General features: G+C 37.8%; 1 protein-coding gene across 2 annotated transcripts; it reads left to right on the top strand.

Moving 5' to 3' along the window:
• Positions 1 to 7,503: 7,503 nt before the first annotated feature.
• On the top strand, positions 7,504 to 18,245 carry Amacr (alpha-methylacyl-CoA racemase). Of its 2 annotated transcripts, none has more exons than XM_005386171.2 (5): positions 7,504 to 7,750; positions 10,762 to 10,905; positions 11,799 to 11,959; positions 14,591 to 14,777; positions 17,548 to 18,245. In XM_005386171.2, the coding sequence occupies exons 1-5, from the start codon at positions 7,606 to 7,608 to the stop codon at positions 17,955 to 17,957; spliced, it is 1,047 nt and encodes a 348-aa protein (XP_005386228.1). In that variant the 5' UTR covers positions 7,504 to 7,605; the 3' UTR covers positions 17,958 to 18,245. The 2 variants fall into 2 exon arrangements, with proteins under 2 accessions (XP_005386228.1, XP_005386227.1); XM_005386170.2 differs by having other exon boundaries at positions 7,504 to 7,852.
• The last annotated feature ends 1,838 nt before the right edge of the window (positions 18,246 to 20,083 follow it).

Raw genomic sequence — 20,083 nt, 5'->3', positions numbered from 1 at the left:
CTTAGTACTTTTGTCACTCTTCCCTAGGTAGATAAACTGGAACTGTAAATTGATACAGGTTATAATTCATTTTCTCCATCAGAGAAATCATTGCATGGCTGTTGATGTTATTTGTAATGTTTTCTGTGAGAAGCCCCTGAAATTCTGAGTTCATTATTCTTTATAATATTTCAGAGAATAAGATGCAGTGATCATGTTTGGGTAAGGGCAAGAATATGGGTGCTTACAGGACTAGAAACGTGTATGGCCTAGACTGTGAAGTAACAATTTGATCTAGTGGATCAATATTCACAAAATAAAGTGTAGTTGATTTTTTAAAAGTAATTCCTGAAAGGGTAAATAAAATCCAAAAAGTACAATAGATATTGTGAAAGGGAAAGAAACTGCTCAAAAGGAAATAACAACTGGAATGAGGGAAAGGAGAAAAGAAAGAAGAAAGGGAAAAATATAAATATATATACACAGATAGCTAAGATAATTGTACTGCTGATTTCTATTCGTTTATTGAAAGGTACAGTTAGTGCTTAAATTTTTTTGGCCAATTTTGCATGCTTGTATCTGGTAATCTGAACAACTAATTTGAAGACAACAATATGCAATATAATAACCATTGTGGAATTTCTACCATCTTGTTTTGTGAAATTCTGTATCATTTCTGATGCTTCTTATTTTTTTATCCTTTAAAATTAAAAAAAATTTTTAAAAAGTAATTCCAGAGAGCTTTAGATAGTAAAAGTATTTGCAATGCCCACAAATAATTGGCTTCTTTTTATAAAGAGGCTCCTGTAATTAATTCTTGGCTTCTACTTTTAGAAACGGATTTTTCTCATGATATAGAATTGGGTGTATCAGAACTGGTTATGAGACTGACTTTTTGCAGTTACACTCTTTGAATAACAGCAGATTTTTGTTGAGCCTGAGTTGCACAACCAAGTAAAGTAAACTTAGGAATATAAGGCAGATGTTAGCACATTCTTTTCTATTAATTTGGAGATTACTTCAACATATTTATGTTTTATATATACTATGTCATATTGAAGGGGCTGCAATCTTCACTGTATACTGTCAAAAATAATGCATATAAAAATATCAAAATTCCATTTGAGAGACATACAAAAATATCTTTACATTTTATTCAATAAGAAATGATATTGTTATGGAATTCTTGCACAGAGATGGGACACCTAGGTTTTTTGAGGAAGTAGCTCTATCTGTACCAGCATGGAACCAGTGGATTTGCATCTAAAGACTAAGCACCCAGCCTTGTGGGTTCTTTCCCCTTATACACGCCTTGGGTCTCTGTCTCCCTTATATGGTAACACACTAACAAACTACAGCTGGATTGGGTACAACCTATGTTACAGAGCCGTGCTAGAACTACACGTATGTACACAGGAACTAATTGTGCCATGTCAACTCCCTTGACTCTAACAAGGTCCACATTCTTTGAAGGTCCACATTCCTTAAGACGGAGGCTTTGCCACATTCTTCTTTTTTTTTTTTTTTTTTTTTGGTTTTTCTCCGGTACCAGGAACCGAACTCACGACCTTGCACTTGCCAGGCAGGCGCATTGCCGCTGAGCTAAATCCCCAGCCCCTGCCACATTCTTTAGAGAGGGCGTCTGATATGACTTCCTCGATTATCACATTTCCGTAATGTTCACAGAGCGGTTTTGATATACCAGGTGTTTTAGGAGATGTCATTTGGCTTTTGCCTAACCTGCATATCAAAATCTATCCTCAAGGATTAAATTTGCCACCAAAAGAATATTTATAAGAATGTGCCATAAATTCTGAAGATGGGATCCACAGTACTTAAAGTTTGTTTTTAAAAAAGGAAGTATCATTGGAATATGCATTTCCTCTTCTATTGTATCATATTTAAAATGCACTAGTGAGATGTCTACTTGAAGAAATATTACGTAATGATTTACCTTTGAAGCAATGAGCCCTTATTTCATTTTCCATTAGAACTTGAATTTCCACACAGGCCTTTAAACTATGGATTTTCTTCTATTAACCAACCTACAGCTGGATGCGGAAGACCTAAGTAGGGCGCCCTTATTAGCTAATTCACTACTTTCAATGCTCAGTTCAGCCTTTGACTCTTTCAGTTCAGAAATGTGTTTAAACTCTTCCTGAATCCATGCATAATACCCTTTTAAAGTGAATGAGTATTAGCTATAATATGCCTACTCAGAAATATTTTGTGATTTTGTATATATTTCTTTCCTCCGGGGTCATAGGGTCATGAGGTTAATGTTTCCTATGTGAAATGTCTTAATATTTCATAGAAGTACATTGCCAATATTTGAATGTTGTATGTTGACCAAAGAGATTTCATACCCAAAGAGTGTATACTACCTAACAAATGCCCAGAGGAAGATTTTGGTCTGGTTTTAAATAAAACTGTAGCAAGAAAAAATGCATGGACTATGTATATAAAATAAACACATCATAAATGTATCCCTCTTTAAAGTTCTTAATAAAGTATAATAGTCATACAATTATAAGTAATATGGTTTAAACAAAGCACATTATTTTCATGCAAACCATGTTAACAGCCATGCAAATCAGTGATGTGAGCACAAAGCAGGGTCACCTGTTTTCCCAAAACTCCAGTTTTTATTTTAGTAGAGACACCCAAGATGTAGTTGTAGGTGGGAAAAAAAGTGATTTACAAGAGAGAATGGAGAAGGTCAAAGTAATTCTCAGTGTTTTCACAGGGTTACCCAAGACCATCATTATGTAGTTTTCCCTCATCTGTTTTGTTTTCTGTGGCTTCATTTATCCATAGTCAACCCAGGTCTAAAAACATTAAGTGGAAAATTCCAGAAATAAAGAATTTATAAATTTTGAATTGTGTGTTATTCTGAGTACCATGATGAAATTTTGCGCTGACCTGACCATCATCCACAGACATGAATCATACTTTTTTTCCATGGTATCCAAAGTGTATATGCACTATTATCTGATTAGTCACTTAGTAGATATCTGAGACTGACAGCAGTGCTTGTGTTCAAGAACTATTTTATTTAGTAATGACCCCAAAGTATCAGAGTAGTGATGCTGACAATCTGGATATGCCGAAGAGAAGCCACAAAGCACTTCCTTTAAGTGAAAAGGTGGGAAGTTCTCAACTTATGGGAAAAAAGCCAACATATGTTGAGGTCACTAAGTGCTACAGTAGTAACAGATCTACCTGTGGAATTGTGAAGAAAAATAAATTTTCTCTCAGTTTTACTGTTGCACCTCAAGCTGATAAAATTATAGTCATAGCGAAGAAGTGTCTAAGTAAGAGAGAAAAGGCACTGAATTTGTCCATGTCTGTGTAGAAAAAAAACAATAGTATATGGTAACTTCCTATGATTTGATCTAACATAGCAAGAGTACACTGAAATACTACTTGTGCCATTTGAGATACTGAGGAATTTCACTGAGCTTATAGTGAAAAAAGTTGACATCAAAATAAAATTAAAATGAATTCAAACAGGATGAATATGCAAATGGAGTTACAAAAGATGTGGCTACAATTGATAAACATGTACTTAGTGAAAGTACTGTAGTACTCCAGGACCTACTGTGGTATTTAGAGTAGAATTTATGCCTTTCCTGAGTTTCTTCTATCTACTAGTGATTAATAGATTAACGTGGGCTAGTGGGTGAGTAATGTGAAACAGAATGTTTTAACAGGCACAGGAGGCAGAAAGCCAGGTACTCCCAGGAGAGACAAACAACATCCAGCTGAGAGCATGAAAGAAGCTTCTGGAAAAGATATTTGCTTGCCAGAGACGATTTCTTTTCTTTTCTTTTCTCCTTTTTTTAATGTTTGCAGTGTTATTTTTACAACTATCTTGTTCTTTTCTGACTTTTAAAAAATCACTATAAAATGTAGTATAAAATTATCCTATCAAATTTAATATCAGCATTTTGAAATTAGTTCAGTCTTTTTCTGCACATATTTAGGCTTTTATTTTTAAAAACAGTAACAAAATAAGCCATCTTATGTATGTTTTATGTATTTTAAATCTTGCTACAGTTTGACCTAATATGTTAATAGCATGCTCAAGTGTTATTTCAGACAACTTGAAAACACTATGTTAATGGCTGCATAATCTATTTACCCTTTTGTTTAGAGCCATTTTTTCTCTTTTGAGGGTTTTTAAAAATTACACATAATGTGTCATGAACAATATTTGTTAAAAAATAAATGATGTGCACATAATTGCCTTTGATTGAATTTCTAGAAGTAGAATTATTTGATTAAAAGGTCTAGGTATGTTTAATGCTATTAATAATGTCAAAAATTTTAGATTTTTGTAAGGAGAGACTTTATCAGAGACTTCATTGCAATAAGGGAACTACTGTAGTAGGGAAAGATCAGGATCTCAGCAGTCAGGCAGATATGGACCTTCCATTATGGAGCCATAGAAACAAGACTGAAAACAACCCAGTGTGAGAAATGGGATGAGTGGGTTGCAGATATGCTCAGGGACAGTAGACCAGGGCATGTTTATCCCTGAGATCAGCCTAATTCCTTGAGGGGCCATTAAAGAGAGCTTGTTGGATGTTTCAGTGCTCTAGGTGAGGTGGAATTTAGGGCCATGGAGAAAGGAGAAAGATCATATGGATGTTGGTCAAGTTGAGGTAGCCGAGATTAGAGATTAAACCATTCAAGAAATAGCAGCTTGCAGCCAAGTATAGCTGTTTCCCTTCTGCTTATTTGAAGTTGACAACTGCTTGATGTCACAGTAATATTGTGAGTAGGAAGAAAAACCCTTCCCTAATGGTGTAGGTGAATTATCTTGGGCAGGATTGTTAATGTCTGTCTTTACTTTCCTCATCAGTAAAATGGGGTTGTCTATTAGTATGTTTGTCAAAGGATTATTTTTAGTTACTGTATATACTATCTCTCAACACATAACAAATAACCATGGTTAGAAGCTCAGAATAATGTACATTCATTATTTCACAATGTACACAGAGTCCAGGCACAGCTTAGCTTAGTTGCCTCAGTGTATCTCACTGTAGTGCAATGAAAGCATTGGCCAAGGCTGGATATCTTAAAGCTCAGCTGAAGGAAGATGTGCACAAGCTCCCTAAACTTTTGGAAGAATTCATTTTCTGGAAGATAGAGGGATTAAAGGGCTCCGGGGCAATTCTGTTTATCACCTAGGAGCTGCCCTAGATCCCTGTTACATGGACATCTGCAAAGAACTTATCACTTCATCATAACATGTAGGCTGTGGCAATAAAGTTGGTTAGCAAGAAAAGGTTATAATTTGTTGTGTCATAACTATGGCTGTGACAATCCATTGCCTTTGTGGTATTCTGCTGGTTGGAAGCAAGTCATCAGACCAGTTTACAGGCAAAAGGATGAGATTATACAAGGTAGGAAGGATTTATGGCTAGTTTGCTCAATGTTCCAGTTTGACCTTTGGCTGCTAAAGACGTATTTGATCCAACATACATCCAATTGCTCTATTCTTCTTCAGAGGTCACATTCTATTATTCAGCTTAAAATTCTCAATCTCATCACTTGCATCAGATTCAGATATGAGTTCAGCTTCCTGGATCCAGTTTTTTATCCAGCTCATTGAGTAAAACCTTGGTTTGTAAACATAATTTGTTCAAGGAACATGCTTATAACCTAAAGCACATGTATATCAAAGCAAATTTCCCCATAAGAAATAATGGAAGCTCAGATGATTTGTTCCACAACCCAAAAGTACTCACATAAAAATGAGTACAACACTGTAATATAACACAAAATAATAAAGTACAAAATATAAAGAAAAGTAAATTAACCTACACTTACCTTCGAAAACCTTTGTGCCTGGTGTGAGGGAGGCAAAGGGGGAAGGTTATTGTGTAAAATGAGTTTCACTGTCACTAAAGGAATAACTGCTATCTATTGGCTCAATGGAACGTTTTTCTTGTCATGCAGCTTTAACAAGGAACCTACCCAATGACACTTGCTTTTGCCATCTTCTGAGGCAAAAAATGCCTCAAAAGGAATTTGAGGAAACATGGCATCACATTGTCATTAAACAGACTCATTGCTTGCACTGCTACAGCCTTCCTTGGGTGATGCTTTTCTACAAAATTTTGCACTGCTTCCCACATTTTACATATTAATATTAGAGTCCACTCATTCAAACTCACTTTATTGCAATGACCTCTTAAAAGGCCTTAGCTCTGAGAACAGTCACATTTTCACATACTGGGAGTTAGGATTTGAATGTTTAAGGGTTGTTTTAGATTGAGAAAAGATCTAAGTCAGGTGAGATTTCTTAGGCCTTTCTCTTCGTTGAGCCTTACAGTTTCTCGAATCTTTCAAACCGTAGTAAAGCTTGATGCTGAGTAAGAACTCTGAATCATGTGACTCTGATCCTGTATTATATTTCCAGGTGTATCTGTTACTATTGGTTTTGCAGAAAAATAGAAGAAGAAAATATGACAAAATATTAATGTCTCAATCTGGATGTGTCCTTTATTATTCTTTGTAATTTTCAACTTTCTCAAAATATAAACAAAGAAAAGGAGGTATATTTTATGTTCCTACAAAGGTAGGCGACTGAGATATAGGCAGCAAGGACGACACTGAGAAATGTAGGCAGAGATACTATCTATCTGTGGTGGAAGCCAATTCCACATAGGGTCAGTCAAAAAGGGCTTGAAAGGTAAACTCATCAAGGGTAGCTTGGGGGCTGGGGATTTAGCTCAGCGGCACAGTGCGTGCCGGGCAAGTGCAAGGTTGTGAGTTTGATTTCCGGTACCAGGAAAAAAAAAAAAAAAAAAAAAAAACACCGAAAAAAAAGAAAAGAGTAGCTCAGACTTGCCTGAAAGATTTGTGTTAGAATTGTGGCAAGTTTTCCCTTTGCTTTTACTCGCTGCTTCACATAAACCCACACTTAAAAACCGAGTGCAGAGATATTCTGGCTCTAGCTTCTAGCTCTATTCCACGTCCTAGAGCTGTAAAAATTATGCCACCAGCCCACAGTCTATAACAAGTAGAGGGAAAATGATTTCTAAAAGTAGTGGGGCTACTTGTGAGTATTTTATTGTGTATGTTTTAAGACTGACATTACAGTTAAAAATTTAAAACTATTCATAGAAACACCTGGTGACAAATCGAAAAAAATTTAGGGCTTTCTCATTTAGCCTTTGCTGAGCAGCAGGTTTTTTGCCCAGTGCTTCTTTAGGAGCGGTCTCAGTCCCATCCGGGACGAAATCTGGTAGCTAAATAGCATTAGTGGTCAAAAGGGTCAACCTGCCGCCAACGCAGGTAAACAAGCTGACACTGGTCTTACCTAGTTAGGTGTTTTTATTTCTTGTTTAGGGCTCGCCAAGGTGAGAATAAAAGCACCCTGAAAGGCCGCCGACAGCTCGGACCTGGTGCTCTAGGACCTGGAGACTCCGCCCACAGGCGGCCCGAAGCGGACTCAGCAGGAGACGTCTGAGGCCGCGCGGCTGGGCGGTGCGCAGGCGCAGAGGAGCGTGCCCGCGGCGCGCCGCCCGGCCACCGGAGGGCTCCCGGGAGATTATATCGGGCCGGCCGGGCCGGGATTGCGCGTTTAGTTTTCTCGCAGGGCCGAGAGGCACGATGGCGCTACTGGGCATCAGGGTGGTGGAGCTGGCCGGCCTGGCCCCGGCCCCGTTCTGCGGAATGGTCCTCGCCGACTTCGGGGCGCAGGTGGTGCGCGTCGACCGGCCCGGCACCTTAGCGGACCTGAGCCACCTGGGCCGAGGCAAGCGCTCGCTGGTGCTCGACCTGAAGCGGCCTGGGGGCGCGGCCGCGCTGCGGCGCATGTGCGCACGCGCGGACGTGCTGCTGGAGCCCTTCCGCCGCGGTGAGCCCGGGATCCCACGGGCCGGCGGGGAGGCCGGGCGCCGGGCACCGGCCGGTCGTGCGGTGGGATCCTGGCCAGCTCCCGACTTTCTAGGTCTTTCGTATTTAGCGCTGCTGATTGCTCAGACGCCCCTAGAGACAATCTCTGAAGATTGGATTCTAACATAACTGCTATTGCTGTTTCTCCTTTCGTTTCTCTTCCACTCCTTCCTCAGTTCCTTTTTTATTTTTTCTAAGCACCCTTTTATATCTGCCCATCTTAACGGGAGGGTCTCATGAAAGCCGTAGATTATCTTCCCGGAAATATGCATATGTGTATAAGGTCAATTAGGTGCTCTTTGGGTAGAGTGGGGTACGTCTGAAGCCACCCACGGGCCAAGCTAACACTTCCTGCCTTAGGTGCGGCTGTTCCTAAGTCCCAGTTCAGCTCATTTATTTTGTTCTCTGCCCCCTGGAGCCATCTTACATCCCCAGTTTTTATTTTTGTATAGACAAAAATGCTTATATCTGTAACTGTGCTTACTTACTCTTGGAGCCTCGCAATGCTGGTGAACGCGTTTCAGACCTCTAACCCACTCCAGCTACCGCAAGTCCCAAACCGAACCTTTGCCATTTCCTTTTAAAATGGCACTACCGCTGGGGATTTAGCTCAGCGGCAAAAGCGCCTGCCTGGCAAGCGCAAGGTCGTGAGTTCGGTTCCCGGTACCGGAGAAAAACCAAAAAAAAAAAAAAAAAAAAAAAAAAAAAATAAAATGGCACTACCTCCTGGATAATTTTTTTTTTTTTTTAAATTTTTGTCTTGCTATGCAGTTCAGACTGGCCTTGAACTCACTTTGCAGCCCAGGCTGACCTTGAACTCGCAAGGATCCTCCTCCCCAGCCTCCCGAGTGCTGGGATTACAGGCGTGTGCCACCACACCCGGTTTAGATAATTTATGTCAACCAATGAAACTAGTGTCCAGCTGCCTGAATCAGAAACTTGAGCTTTGTCCTTCCTTTCATCATGTTTACTTTCATTGATCTCTAATTTTTTCCCTCCTAAGACTTAGGGTTCTTTCTGTCCACACCTGGTGCAACAGCCCCGACGCTGGTGTGAGAGCCTTCTAAAAACTGAGTTTAATCTATTTCCAGACATCTGCCAGAGTAATCTTATTAAAGCACAAGCCAAAAGTATTGTCCGGTGGAAAGTCAGTAAATGGAGAATGTCTGCAAGGCACCGAGCATATTTAAATGTAATGATTCATTTAGTCCTTAGAGTCATACTTGAGAATTTTAGCAATAACACAGGTCCGTCTAATAATGCGCCATTTAAAGATAACGGGTAAACATGGTTAAATAATTTGTCTGAGGTCTCATAATTAGGAGGGTAGAGGTGTAAAAACACATAGCTAGCAGGGGAGGGGTTATGCTTTGTAGTTGGAAGGATAATTAGATTTTGGTGTTTAATCATAGCCTGAGAAAGATGAGTCTTAAATGATCTTATTGTGTAGTCTTTATGACGTTTAATCCCAGTTGATTTTAGGTGTCAGTTACCTGGGTTTTGTGCCGGAGCTGTCATATTTCTTGATTCTTTTCAATTGTTGTTGTGCTGGAGCTGCTCTTTCTATAGGTTTATGAATGAGTCTTGGTGAAGGTGCAGTAGGGGCTAATGGAAAGAGCCTACTGTGAACCCTGCAGGAAGAGCTCCTGCGCTGGTGGGGAACATGAGCATGTCCATATACCACGTCATCGTGCAGGAGGAGGTGGTAGGCATTGATGCAGGCATGGAAAGAGGAAAAAGGGGATCCCGCTCAGGCAATTGAGTAGGCTTGGATATGCCTACAGGAAACAGGTGACAGAAGAAGTGTCATACTGGGGCAGAACTCACACATTCCAGAAATGGTAGCCTTCTTCTGGGTCCTTCACTACTGGATATATGTTGTAAGCTATAAGCTAAATAACAGAGATTCTCCAAAGAATAATGGGAATAGCAGAGCATTTCCGCATTCCTTAGTCAACTATGAGCTTATTTAAAGAGGCAGGGGGAAGTTTTTAGAAGAGAAGGGTGGATTACATTAAATATTGTGAAACAGTAATCGTTGGCTGCAGGGATTAACAAACAGGAGGTGGTGGTCAAAGTTTGAACAGATTCAGGGCAGATGTCCTCATGGAAGTTTTCTGTGAGGTTGCCTAGGCCTTTGTTCCAGGTGGTGGTTCTGGCGAAGTCATCTGTGAGTCGTTCTTGTTATCCTGAATTGTGTTAGTCAGGTTTTCATCGCTGGGAATATGTACCTGAGAAACTCAACTCATAGGAGGAAAGATTTACTTTCATTATTTCAGTACATCATTTCAGAGGTTTCAGTCATTAGTCAGAGGACTCTTCTGCTTTTAGGCGTATGCAGGGCAGAAGCATCATGGTGGAAGAAAAACTGCTCCTTTTGTGGCAGCCAGAAAGTACAGAGAGAGGAGAGCCAGAGTGGAGGGGCCTGAGGACATGGTGTAGTTCTTAAGGTCATGCCTCCGGCACCTGCTGGCTTCAACCAGGCCCATTTCTGTCCCCTCCCGATAATGCCATCAAATATGAACCCATGAATGGATAACCCACTGGTGAAGTCAGAGCCCTCTTGTCCAGTTACCTTCTGAAAGGCCTCCCTTTGAATACATGAGCATTTTGAGGGGCGTTTTTATATCTCAACATCCTAGACATAAATTCAGGAAGTCACCTCCTATATAACTTCTCAGCTTTATTTATTTTTGGATAGGGCTTGGCAAAAACGATTCTGTTTTGGTTCTGACAACTTTCACAAAGTCTACAGCAAATGTTGCTATTAGTGCTACAGACTTCCAAGGATACTGTTTCATTTTCCTTCACAGAAGAGATTATCCCCATACTCAATTCATACTCTAAAATAATGATTATTTTTCTCATAAGGTGTCATGGAGAAACTTCAGCTTGGGCCAGACTTTCTGCTGCAGGAGAATCCAAGGCTCATCTATGCCAGGTTGAGTGGATTCGGCCATTCAGGAAGTTTATCCAAGGTAGCTGGCCATGACATCAACTATTTGGCTTTGTCAGGTAGGTTGAAAAATAATTTTTTCTATATTTTTAATCTACCCAGTAAAGACACACAGTTACATTGATTAACAAGAATTTTTAAAAGTGAAGGTTGAATATTTACCAGAATCAAGGAGTGTGGTTGTTTAAAATCTATTGGTTTTGATTTTAAACACTTTTAAGCTTTCTTTTCCCCCATCTTCTGAATACATGTGAGAGATAATGTATTTTTATTAGTAACATTTATTTATTTACATCTGTGGAGTAAATTTTCAGAAAAGCACCTACTAGGAAGTAAGAGACTTGGTAGAAGTAGAGATGGTCATTCCATAGTTCACAAACATTGATATAATTTGAATCTGACACTCTTCCAGGAAAAATCATTGCCCAGATCCTATCAGCACTGTATCAGAATTCTTTACTATGAGAATATGTCTTAGAATGGACTGATTAGACCTCTATGTTCTTAACTAAAGGAATTCTCAGCTTTTTTGTGAATACACACTTAAAAGTTGAGGAAAAAAGTGAGGATAAAATTGATTTTCACATCAATTAAAATTTATTTCTTTTCTTGTATATAATTATTTTCTTATATCTCTTTCTAATAAGATGCATGATATGTTTTAAAAATAAGTTGTTGATGATAATTTTCCCTCAAACCCAACAAGTGAAAACTTAATAATAAAATTTGAAAATGTCAATTAGGATAAGGCTTCAGAATAAAAAAAAAAAACAACAAAATGCAGAGCCTATGTTTCTGGAAAGCCAGTTTATAAGTAGGCTGAATGGGTTCAGATTTGAAAAAACAGCATGTACTAGTTTTCACTCCAGTATGTGGCTACAGATTATTTATGAGTTTAAGATGTCCACATATGTGTTTAAAGGAGACATTAACTTTGTTTTTCATGCCATAGGTGTTCTGTCAAAAATTGGCAGGAGTGGTGATAATCCATATGCTCCGCTGAATCTCCTGGCTGACTTTGGTGGCGGCAGCCTCATGTGCACGTTGGGCATTGTGATGGCTCTTGTGGAGCGCATGCGCTCTGGCAAAGGTCAAGTCATCGATGCAAACATGGTGAGGATGAATAGAGGGGAGTGTTCAGCCTGCCACTTGTTTCTAAGTGTGATATATAACTACCTCAAATCCTTTTCTGAATGAGATAAATGAAATTTAATGTTTGATCCCAAGTCACCAAGGATATTTTTTACTAAAAAATGACCACATGTCAGAATTCATATTTTAATCATCTATGGAGTCAGTTCTCTTATGTCTTTGTGACTCACCTGAATCCTTTGTTGAAAGTGCCAAATTGTAGCCACTAGACAACCAGGGACCTCTGAATCCTATTTCAATAATTTTCCCCAAGTTGTCTTTTATGCTTCAAATAAATTTGCAAGCAATCTTCACCTAAAACTGAGTTTACGAAATGTTCTCCAGCAGATAGAGCAGATTCTTATGGACGCTAAGTAGAATGGGCCTTTCTAGACAGAAACCACCTTTCTGTTGCATTTGGGAGGGGATGCTCCAGTATAATGCTGCTGTTCCTATTCACCCTTGAATATGTGTCTCATTTCCTGTTGGGCACTTTTCCTGTATAATTTTTTCTAATCCTCAGAAACATTTTAATTTGGAATACTATTATCCTCCTTACCGGTGGCAACCAATATTGCTTAAAACTGCAGCTAATAACCAAACCTTATATATGCCATACTTTTTTCTGTACATAAATATGTGCCTGAGATGAAATTTAACTTATAAATTAAGTGCTGTCAGAGATTAACAAAATGAATAATAAAAGAGAACAATTATAATGACATATGGTTAAAAAGGCAGTTTAAAACTAATTATTTTTATTTCTGGAATTTTTCAACTAAAATTTTTATTTTATTTATTTATTTAGTTTTTTGAGAGAATGTCTCACTATGTAGTTCAGGCTGCCTTTAAACTTACTGTGTATCTCAGGCTGGCCTTGAACTAGTGGTGATTGTCCAGCCTCAGCCTCCTGAGTGCTGGGATTGCAAGCATATACCACAACTGGCCCAGTTCTTAGACTGCTGCTGACATTCATAACTGAAAGTGTGGATAAGATGGGGGGAGCAACTCTGCAAAAAGGCATAGAAGTTTGTCCAAGGTCTCACAGTGAGTCCAGTTAGACACTATCCAATTTGTATATTCTTACATCTTTGGAAGTGAAATGGATAATGGGTCCCAGGGACATAAGATGAGACAGACCAGTTGCTGGGTTACTGCCGAGGGATGATCAGGGGTAGTATTGAAGCACTGATGTTAAGGTGCCTCTGGATTTAAACGTTATTTTAGATGTAAAATTGCTATGATGGGTTGGCAGGGGTGGAGGAGAGAAGGAATCAAGGATGGTTCCTGTATTTTTGGCTTGGATGACCTGGTAGATGGCATTACTGGTACCCTGGGAGAAGGATGCTGAAGGTCAAGGCAGCATGGAGCATAGTTCAGGAGCACAGACTCAGCTGCCAAATGGTGGTTTTGTGAATTAGTATAGAGTGCTAATTCGTATAAAAACAGATGCAGCTAATGACAACTTTTGGAGAATAGTTATAATAGTCCCCATCATTAAGTGATACAGTGACTATACCTGGTGATGACAAATATCATAGCTATAAGTTGATGTATGCATGAGATTTCAAATTCCTTATAATTTGGAACTGAGATGTGTCCAAAGAAATATTTTGTGTGCCTTTCAAAGCCATTAGCTGAGAAATTCCTTGCTGTTGGGATGTTGGTAATATAAGGGACAATGTTGTATGATGGCCTGCTCCCTGGGGACTAGAATCATTAGAATTATAAAAGGCATGTATGTGGATGGGAGTTTTCTGCATTAGACAGTCCAGTGCCTCCAGTGTTTGAGGTTGATCTTTGTTAATTATGCTTGAACAAGTGAATCCACTGTTGATACTTTAGGAATCTGTAGAAAGATGGCATTCTTAAACTACTTTGTTAGACTCAGAAAACCTCTATAGTGTGTCATGTTTATTTGGTGACTTTCTAGTGACCATTAAAGATAAGATATATTAAAGACTCAATTAGAGTTTTCTTGGAGCTGACATCAAGCTAGAATCAGCTAAATGTAATTGTAATGTGATTTCTCTTTGAAATATGATATGCTTCATATATCAGTATGTATGTGTTTATAGGTCTTAAAATCAGGAGATGGGTAGACTTTTAAGAATCCTTTGTTGTGTTTTTAACTTTTTATCCTGGAAATTTTTAATATAAATAGCAGTAGATAGAATACTATAATGATCTTTCGTGTGACTTCACCTAGCTTCAAAAATTCAGTGTTTTGCCAGTCTTATTTGAAAAAGCCAAACAAAAGTAGTTCCAAGTTTTATAGCATTTCCTGAACTGAATAGTGCCTGTTCTCATTCTACTACAAATGCCTTCTAGCCCAATTTGCAAAAATCCCATAGAAGTCATATAGTTAGGTATTGCATGCATTATAAGATAGGCATTGTTCTACGACTGTTTAAACAAACCTAAATAGACACTTTTATGCCTGAATTACCTGGGTTAATACTGTGTTCTGCTTCTTATTTATTTATTTATTTATTTATTTGGTTTTTGGTTTTTCTCTGGTACCGGGAACCGAACTCACGACCTTGCACTTGCCAGGCAGGCGCTTTTGCCGCTGAGCTAAATCCCCAGCCCCTGTGTTCTGCTTCTTTAAAGGTGGAAGGAACAGCCTATTTAAGTTCTTTCATATGGAAAACTAAAAAATCAGGTTTGTGGTGTGAACCTCGAGGAGAGAACCTATTAGATGGTGGGGCACCTTTCTACACAACTTACAAGACAGCAGATGGGGAGTTCATGGCTGTTGGAGCATTGGAACCCCAGTTCTACCAGCTGCTGATCAAAGGTAAGTAACCATCACATGCTTCCCCACTCCTCTTTTCCTATGGATGTTCTTTAGCCTCTCTTTTGGGGTCTTTGAATTTTGTGACATCTTTTATTTTAATGAATATATATTGTATATATTTCTATGTATATACCTTTTTTTGTGGTGCTGGAGATTAAACCAGGGCTTTACACATGCCAGGCAAGCACTTTACCACTGAGTTACAATCCCAGCCTATATATTGGACTTTCTAATTAACCTAGCAATAGCCATCAGTGTATTTTGGGGTGTTGTTTGTATTTTGGGGTGTTGTAAATTGACAGGTAATTTTATTGGTATATAAAATAACTCAGAGATATTCAATGCTTTTATTACATGTTCATTACGTAAGTTAAATACAGTTGGAAAAACTATAGAGCAACAGAATGGATTGTCTGAATCATATAGGGTACCTTTTTTCCCAGACATGAAAACTAAATATAGAGACCTAATTAAAAGGTGTGGACTAGATAATACGGTGTGAAAGACCAAGTGGTGGGAGCAGCACACCTTGGACACAGAGCTTTGGAAAGCACATTGGAGGGGCTGGGGACTTAGCTCAGCGGCAAAAGCGCCTGCCTGGCAAGCGCAAGGTCGTGAGTTCGGTTCCCGGTACCGGAGAAAAACCAAAAAAAAAAAAAAACCGAAAGCACATTGGAGTTTGTTCTATAGCACAACCTCACAAATATATGCATTGTCTATAGAAAATATAAATATAATTACATAGTTAACTAATATAGCTATATAGTCAATTTTTTATTGTCCTCTTTCACAGGCACCTCTAAAATGTACTCCTTGAAAAATATATTCCTTGAAAAAATTTTGTGGTCTGAGTTCTAATCAATCGCTTTAACAATACAGAAATATAAGCTTTATTAGCGCATTTTTATTATTTACGTTTTACTAAAAATTACATGAAAGTTATTTCAGAGAATTCCCAGTTATATAGCCTCATCCCAGTGTTTTTCCTGAAAGTTTTAATGGTTTCAGCTCTCAGATTTAGGCTTTGATCCATTTTAAACTGATTTCTCTGTACAAGGTAAGTTAAGGTTCAACTTCACTCTTTTGTGTAGAGCTTTCCAATTTCCCCACACAGTTTCTTGAAAAAATGATACTTTTCTTATGGAATGATCTTGGCATCTTTCTTAAAAATCAGTTGACATAAATGTAAAGGTTTATTTTTCGACTTTCATTTCCATTTCATTGAATCTGAAGGTCTATCTTTATGTCAGTGCTGCATTATCTTGATGGCTGTAGTTTTGTAGTATGTTTGAAATTGAGAAGTGTGAGCTCCCTGACTGTGTTTTTTCTCAGTGTTCTTTTGGCTATTTATATTCCCTTGAATTCCTATATCAAGTTCAAGATTAGCTTTTCAATTTCTGCAAAGTGATAGCTAGGAATTTGAGAGGGGTTTTGTTGAATGTGTGCATTGATCTGGGGAACATTGCCACGCTAACAACATTAAGCTAACGTTATTAGACATAGGCCACTTGCTCTCCATCTCTTTAGAGCTTCTTTAATTTCTTCCTGTTACTCTGTAATTTTCAATGTACAAAGTATGTATTTCTTGGTTAAACTTATTTTAAAGAATGTTATTCTTTAGATGTTCCTTTCTCCTCCCTCCTTCATCTTTAGGGACTTCATCATCTTAAGAGCAGCTTAAAATTAGTCACTGATCTACAACAGGTTGGAAAGGAAACATGGTAAAAATCGGATTAATTTGTCAATTAATTTGGTTAAACTTACATGAAATACTGTGCATAAAAAGGCCTTTCATTATCTTTCTATTTTTAACCATGCACCATCATTAAATCATTTTGTATGAAGGAGGAAAAGTGACATTTACACCAAACCCCAGGAAAGTGGCCATTTGTATATACAGACATGCTTCTTGACTTTGATGGTGTTTCATCTATATACGCCCATTGTTAAATTGAAAATATCATAAGTTGAAAATGTATTTAATACACATAACCTGCTGAACAAATTAGCCTAGCCTACCTTAACTGTGCTCAGAATACTTACACTAGACTATAGCTGGGAAGAATCATTTAACAACATGTTTTAGAATAAAGTGTTAAATATTTCATGTAACTTATTGAATTCTCTACTGACAGCAAAAAAACAAGAATATGTGGTTATATAGATGTGCTTTCACGGTCTGATAAAGTATAAAATCTTAATCTTTTTCTGTCTTCCAGGTCCTTTGTTTCTTGAATAAGACTCCCACAAGCTCTTATTTTACCTCTGCAGACAGACATGAATATTACTTACAAAATTCCAACCCTGAATTTAGTCATTAATCTTTAGGTTTCTTTCTTAAAAAGTGAGATAGTAAGTTTTAAACTTGTTCAAGATGTATTTTTATAGGACTTGAGTGCATTATAAAAAATGTGGGTTTATTTTAATTCAAAAGACAGATAATATCCTGAGGAGATTTCTTCTTGAAAACTACTCAGAGGAAAAAAATCAATTTCTGGAAACTAGACCTTAATAAGAGACTACTTTTGATGAAGTGTCAGCAATAAACTTTTGGCAGGGACCAGCCTGTTTTCAGTCCTGTTACCATACAGCCTCCCCTCTTTAACTGTTGCCCTCAACTTTAAACTACTTAGAATTTCTTCTTTTAACTTACTTACTTGAGAAACCTTATAGAACATCTTACTTTGCGTAATATGGTAGCCTCAAAATTAATTTTTACTGATTATAATCACTCTGCCCAATGACATAAGAAATTGTGCTTTTCCCTCAGGACTTGGACTGAAGTCTGATGAACTTCCCAGCCAGATGAGCCAGGCCGATTGGCCGGAAATGAAGAAAAAATTTGCAGATGTCTTTGCCAAGAAGACCAAGGCAGAGTGGTGCCAGATCTTTGAAGGCACGGATGCTTGCGTGACCCCAGTGCTGACGTTCGAAGAGGCTGCGCATCACAATCACAACAGAGAACGGGGCTCGTTCTTCACTGATGAGGAGCAGTGTGTGAATCCTCGCCCTGCGCCTCGGCTGTTGCGCACGCCAGCTATCCCTTCTACCAAAAGGGATCCACTCATAGGAGAGCACACGGAAGAGATACTTAAAGAATTTGGATTTAACCAGAAAGAGATTGATGAGCTGTACTCAGAGGGAATCATTGAAAGTAGGAAGTCAAAATCCAATCTCTAGTTTCCAGGCTCATAGCTCAAGGGAATTTGGTTATTTTCACAGTGGAGAATAATTCAGAAAGAGGGAGACATGGAAATGTGAATGAACGGTAATGCAGTGATCCAGGGGTCCTAATCATGAAACAGTTAAAAACTGATTACATTGTACTTGTCCTCTGAAAACGATTGTCATCAGGGCATTTAATTGAGGAATTCTTTTGTGAACTTATATTAGCTTGTGACAGCATTTTCTGTCTTCCAATTTACTTCATAAAATGTATTTGTTGACATTAAAATGCTTTAAAATCTATACTCTATTTTAAATTAATAAAATATTTATATCAAATAAATATACTGTGCTTTTAAATTTATGAGAGTTTTAAGGAAAATCCTTACATTTAAATGGCACTTTTTTTTTGGTGTGGCACATTATTTATTTATTTATTTATTCATTTTTTAATTTTAACAGGAGGAAAACATTAACAGACAGACATTTTATAAAATAGCAAAAGAACAGTACAGACAATACAGAGTTACCAACAAAGTGGTGGGAAATTAACAATGCTTGTTGTATTACATATTGATATCTTCAAAGTGGTTTCTCATGAATGCAGATAGAGACATGCAATATTGATCTATCAAGGACTCATTGACAATTTCTTTCAGCATAGATGGCACTTTCTGATCGTGCAATATTTTTGGCTGTATCCCTCACCAAAATGAAGGTCCTTAGAAAAGTCTTCCCCCTTTTTTATTAGTGCATATTAGTTATACATATTAATGATAATTCATTTTGGCATTTGTACATGTGTATAAGATACATGGATTATTTTCAGGTGTCCTGACCCCATGCCACCCTTTTCTCTTCCATTCCTATCTCATTTTCTTCCTCTTCTCTAATTAGTCCCCCTTCTACTTTCATAGCATCGCTGTTTCTTTTCCTTCTTTTGTTTAGATTCTACCTATGAGAAAAAATATACAACATCTGTTTTGCCTTTCCAAGTTGGACTTATTTTACCTAACATGTTGACTTCTAGTTCAGCCATTTTTGTGCAAATTACATGATTTTTTCTTGTTATTGGCTGAATAATATTCCATTGTGTATGTATACCACATTTTTAAATCCATTCATTAGTTGATGGCCACCTAAACTGGTTTCATAGATTAGCTTTTGTGAGTTGGACAGCAATAAACATGGGTATATAGCTACCTCTGTAGTATGTCAACAAATTCTTCCAGGAGTATATTTTGGAGTGATACAGCTATATCAGGTAGTATCTCTTAATCTTGAAAAACCCTCTTTCTGAATTCCATTGTGAGTGTCCTAATTTACATTCTTACCAAAGTGTAGAAGGGTTCTTTTTCCCCTGTGTCCTTGCCAGAATTTATTGTTCTTTTGTATTCTTTGGTGATAGCCATTTTGACTGATGTGAGATAGAATCTCAAATGTAGTTTAATTAGCATTTCTCTAAGTGCTAAAGAGGTTGAACATTATTTCATGTGTGCATTGGCCATTTGTACTTCTTTGAGAAGTATCAATTCATTTGCCCATTTATCAAGTGGGGTACTTTTTTGGGGGTTGCTTTTCTGTTTTTTAGTTCTTTGTATATTCTGGGTCTTAATCCTCTGTCAGAGGAATATCTATTGTCCCATCCTATAGACTGTCTTTTTACTCAGTCGATTGTTTTCTTTTTAAAGAAGATTTACAATTTGATGTGGTCCAATTTGTTGATGCTTGTTATTATATACTAGGTATTAGAGTCCAATTCAGAGTGTTTTTGTCTGTGACTGTGAGTTTAAGTGTCTCTCCTGTGATTTATTGGAGCAGTTTCAAAGATTCAGATGTTATACCTAAGTTGTTAATCCATTTTGATAGCAACTAGGGTAGTGATAGCAATCTAGTTTCAGTTTTTTATGGATAGAGATCTAATTAATCCAGCACCATTTGCTAAAGAGACTGTCTTTTCTCCAATGTAAGTTTTTGTCTCCTTTATCAAGAATCAGATGGCTATAGTTGTGTGGGTTTTTTCTGTTTGGGTTTTTTTTTTGTGTGGGTTTTTTCTACTCTATCTCCCTGGTCTATGTGTCTCTTTTTTTTTTTTTTTTTTTTTTGGTTTTGGTTTTTCTCCGGTACCGGGAACCGAACTC

The sequence above is a fragment of the Chinchilla lanigera genome, unplaced genomic scaffold (assembly GCF_000276665.1).
Source record: "Chinchilla lanigera isolate Chin_1 unplaced genomic scaffold, ChiLan1.0 scaffold00025, whole genome shotgun sequence".
Taxonomy (NCBI): Eukaryota; Metazoa; Chordata; class Mammalia; order Rodentia; family Chinchillidae; genus Chinchilla; species Chinchilla lanigera.
Note: the sequence above shows the minus strand (reverse complement) of the source record. Positions and strands in the feature narration are given on the sequence as shown.